Source organism: Colobus angolensis, unplaced genomic scaffold (genome assembly GCF_000951035.1).
Source record: "Colobus angolensis palliatus isolate OR3802 unplaced genomic scaffold, Cang.pa_1.0 Scaffold133, whole genome shotgun sequence".
NCBI classification, from domain to species: Eukaryota; Metazoa; Chordata; class Mammalia; order Primates; family Cercopithecidae; genus Colobus; species Colobus angolensis.
The window spans coordinates 1,945,900-1,950,509 of record NW_012114411.1 but is presented as its reverse complement, the minus strand read 5'-3'; the positions used below and the strand labels follow the sequence as shown (position 1 = coordinate 1,950,509).

The 4,610-nt window shown below is 42.7% G+C and overlaps 1 protein-coding gene across 2 annotated transcripts in view; it reads left to right on the top strand.

The window, feature by feature from the left end:
* PHYH (phytanoyl-CoA 2-hydroxylase) overlaps positions 1 to 4,610 on the top strand; it is a 29,886-nt gene that overhangs the window by 23,548 nt on the left and 1,728 nt on the right. For both annotated transcript variants that reach the window (XM_011934236.1, XM_011934235.1), the window contains one exon: positions 1,458 to 1,592. In XM_011934236.1, coding sequence (XP_011789626.1) covers positions 1,458 to 1,592 — 135 coding nt within the window. The remainder of the gene's footprint in view (positions 1 to 1,457; positions 1,593 to 4,610) is intronic.

The window sequence follows — 4,610 nt, the reverse complement described above, 5'->3', positions numbered from 1 at the left end:
TAATGCAATCTCAGCTCACAGCAACCTCGGCCTCCCAGGTTCAAGTGATTCTCCTGCCTCAGCCTCCTGAGTAGCTGAGACTACAGGCACACACCACCATACCCAGCTAATTTTTGTATTTTTTAGTAGAGATGGGGTTTCACCATGTTGGCCAGTCTGGTCTTGAACTCCTAGCCTCAAGTGATCTTCTCGCCTCGGCCTCTCAAAGTGCTAGGATGACAGATGTGAGCCACCTTGCCTGGCCCAATGTTTTTTAATGCCTTTATTTTAAATTGCATTATTATTTATTTATATATTTATTTGAGACAGCATCTCGCTCTTTTGCCCAGGCTGGAGTGCAGTGGCGCAGTTACAGCTCACTGCAGCTTGGAACTCTTGAGGTGTATATGATGGCTCAAGCCATCCTCCCACCTCAACCTCTTGAGAAGCTGGGCCTAACAGACACGCACCACCACACCTGACTCATTTTATTTTTTCATTTTTTGTACAGACATGGTCTTGCTATGTTGCCCAGGCTGGTCTTGAACTCCTGGCCTCAAGTGATCCTCCTGCCTTGGCCTCCCAGAGTACTGGACTTACAGGCATGAGCCACCATGCCCAGGCTTAATGACTTTAATGTTCTGGAAAAATATTACTATAATTACATAAAGATACAGATATGGGGGTGCGTGTTTTCCCTTTGCCTTGGGCCCTGTTACAGTGCCGTATGGCACCGGGGCTTACGAGGCAATGGGGTTTGTGACGCCACTCTCTAGACATTTGTTGTTTGGGGCAAAGTAGAAAGTCTTTCTGACAAGTGTGATCACTTGTGACAAAAAAGGTAAGTTTTAACGATTGCCGGGCATCTTAGATCTGTTTATAACTTTTTCTAAAATAGGGAGAACCAAGTAATTTCATCCTTACCCTCAGAAGGAAGCAAGAGGGATAATATATGTCAGTGATACTGGCTTTTACATGTCCTTTTGATTTGAGAGAAGACGTCTGCATTATTTTCTCTCTCAAGGTATTTTTAGTTCTTTTCATAATCTGTTGCCACTGAAATAACAATCCATCCCAAATTGGACCAGGTAACTAACTTTTGAGATAAACTGCCATGGAGTGCAGTCCTTTTTAAGACTTTGGGATATCCATTCATTGGGAAAATCAAATGCTAAAAAAAAAAAAAAAACTAGAGACCTCTTGCTGACATAATTCCATTCCCTCTCCTGTATATACCTTTCAAAAATAAATGTCACATCTGGTTAATGATCTTTTGAAATTTCTCAATTAACTTTTACCTGGAAACAAAAAGAGGCTTAGTTACAAAGAGATTGACACAGGATGCAATGGACCTGACTTTCCATTTAGAAATCAAATACTGAGTGAAATAACTGACTTTCTAAAAGAAAGACTCCCTGCTTGGTCGCAGTTATTAATGGGATGTTTTTCTCCAATATCAATTTGTTCACTTTGCACAGGCAATTTCCTGCCATTTCGCCAGTGCCGACTGCCACTACATCGATGTGAAGGGCACCAGTCAAGAAAACATTGAGAAGGAAGTTGTAGGAATAGCAAAAAAATTCCATGGAGCTGAAAACAGCACAGACTTGAAGGTATGTTTGTATACAATAGCAAGGCAAAAATCTCAGGTTTTTCTTTTCTTCAGATGCTTCATCATTCTCATACCTAATTTATTTGACAGTATATAGTGTTTGGGTTTAGATTCATTTTAGGGGCATGGCTGAGCCCCCACCAAAAATGACAATGGAATTTCCATTTACACTTGGGCCCCCGTGCAGGAGACTTGAGAACTTCCTGCTGCTTCTGTATGTCTTTGGGCTGTCCAGAGATGTACAGGCCGCCCTGTTTCACACAGGGCAGTGAAGGAAAACAAAACCACAGATTTAGATGAGAGAAAATGAAAGACAAAACCTTGCCTTCTGGCTGGGCACGGTGGCTCATGCCTGTAATCCCAACACTTTGGGAAGCCAGAGCAGGAGAATAATTTGAGCCCAGGAGTTGGAGACCGGCCTGAGAAACACAGTGAGACTCCATCTCTACTGAAAAAGAAATAAAAATAAAAATTAGTCAAGTGGAGTGGAGCATAGCTGTAGTCCCAGCTGCTCAGAAGTCTGAGTTTAAAGGCTCACTTGAGCTTGAGGTCAAGGCTGCAGTGAGGTGTGATTGGACTACTGCATTCCAGCCTGGGTGACAGTGAGACCCTGTCTCAAAAAAAAAAAAAAAAAGCCCTCTGAAGGGATAGAACGAAAGTTATAGGTTTGGGATCCAATCATAGGCCATGTTTATTAGTATAGAATAGAGTATTTATGGCTGGGCGTGGTGGCTTACGCCTATAATCCCAGCACTTTGGGAGACCAAGGCAGGCAGATCATGAGGTCAGGAGATGAGACGTTCCTGGTCAACATGGTGAAACCCCGTCTCTACTAAAAATACAAAAATTAGCTGGGTCTGGTGGCATATGCCTGTAATCCCAGGTACTCAGGAGGCTGAAGCAGAAGAATCACTTGAACCAGGGAATTGGAGGTTGTAGTGAGCTGAGATCGCGCCACTGTACTCCAGCCTGGCAACACAGCGAGACTCCGTCTCAAAAAATAAATAAATAATAGAGTATTTGTGCATTAGGCAATCCAGTAAGATGCCCAGATTGCAATACTTGAGGAAGTTTCTGTTTTGGCAAATTTGCATCTGGAGTTTTATGAGAGGCCTAGTTTGCATGTAGCAGAAGTTTAAGATCACTAACGCTTATCAATAACAGGCATTTGACAATATTTCATATGGTTTCCTAGTTAATACACATCATTTGTAAATTTTTTAAATTTAATTAACTAACTTTATTTTTAGAGACAGGGTCCCACTCTGTTAGCCAGGCTGGAGTGCAATGGTGCAATCACAGCTCACTGCAGTCTCAGCCTCCTGGGCTCAAGCAATCCTCTTGCCTCAGCCTCCCTAGTAGCTGAGACTACAGGCACACACCACTATGCCCTGGCTAATTTATTTATTTATTTATTTATTTATTTGTAGAGATAGAGTCTCACTGTGTTGCTCAGGCTCGAATTATTTGTTTCTAACCCATGGATATTCAGTACTGCTGATCATTAATAGATTATCAATCAAGGCAAATAAACAAGCATATTAACTTTGTAGGATATGCACATTTCAACCTCTGAACCAAGAAGCTGATTCTGTTTTTTAAATTTGCATTAGATCATCATAAATGCATGCACGCCCCCCAGATAGACTGAGTGCAGTGATAACTGTGAGCTCCTCAGCCAGTTGTAGGTCCCTGTGCACCAGTGCCATGCTACCATGCCATCGGGAATCATCTTCTGAAATACCTTCGCAGCTCAGGAATCTTGCTTCTTGCCGGGTGCGGTGGCTCACGCCTGTAATCCCAGCACTTTGGGAGGCTGAGGCGGGCAGATCACGAGGTCAGGAGATTGAGATTATCCTGGCTAACATGGTGAAACTCCGTCTCTACTAAAAATACAAAAAATTCGCCGGGTGTGGTGGCGGGTGCTTGTAGTCCCAGCTACTTGGGAGGCTGAGGCAGGAGAATGGCTTGAACCCAGAAGCTTGCAGTGAGCCGAGATCACGCCACTGCACTCCAGCCTGGGCGACAGAGTGAGACTGTCAAAAAAAAAAAAAAAAGGAATCTTGCTTTTCCCTTTAGAACCTGGAAATGTGTCCCATCTCTGAAAATGCTCTGATTTTGCATTTGCAGGTCCTAGAAATTCTTGTCCTTCCTCTCTTTTTGTTCAGTACCTAAAATGCCTATACATTTTGTCAGCTGGAGCTTTGAGCTAACATCCTAAATTTTAAGGTAGAACAAATATATATACACCATGTTTGAGGTTTGTCAAGGTTGTTGCTAAATGAATACCTCACACGTTTAGCTTAATTACTCTGTAAGTTATATTTAGAATAACAATAGTAACCTCTGCTACATAGTTCTCAGTAAAGTACAAAAGCACATTCATATTCATTTTCTTATTTTCTTCACCAAAACCCAGTGGGGCAGTCAGTATAAGCTCCATGCTGTCAGTGACAAGAAAACAAGTCCCAGAGGTTGATCTAAGCTATCTAAGTGACAAAGCTTGATTTCAGAGTCAGGTCAAATTTGAAAATTATTCTTTCCACCATACCTTGCTGTTTGCTCAAAAATAAACAAGAACCAAGAAATAAGAACATCTGAATTATTTTATTAAGGTCAAAGCGGGAAAAAAACCCACCAAACAAAGCAGTAATCCTTGATACCATGTTCGCTATTATCATCTCATCCTGAACAGAACACTCAAAATGGCTCAGACAAGTAACATGAGAGTAGTCAGGCCGGGTGCAGTGGCTCACTCCTGTAATCCCAGCACTTCGGGAGGCTGAGACAGGTGGATCACCTGAGGTCAGGGGTTTGAGACCAGCCTGACCAACATGGTGAAACCCTGTCTCTACTAAAAATACAAAATTAGCTAGGTGTGGTGGCACATGCCTCTAATCCCAGCTACTTGGCAGGCTAAGGCAGGAGGATCACTTGAATCCAGGAGGCAGAGTTTGCAGTGAGCCAAGATGGTGCCCTTGCACTCCAGCCTGGGCAATAAGAGCAAAACTCTGTCTCA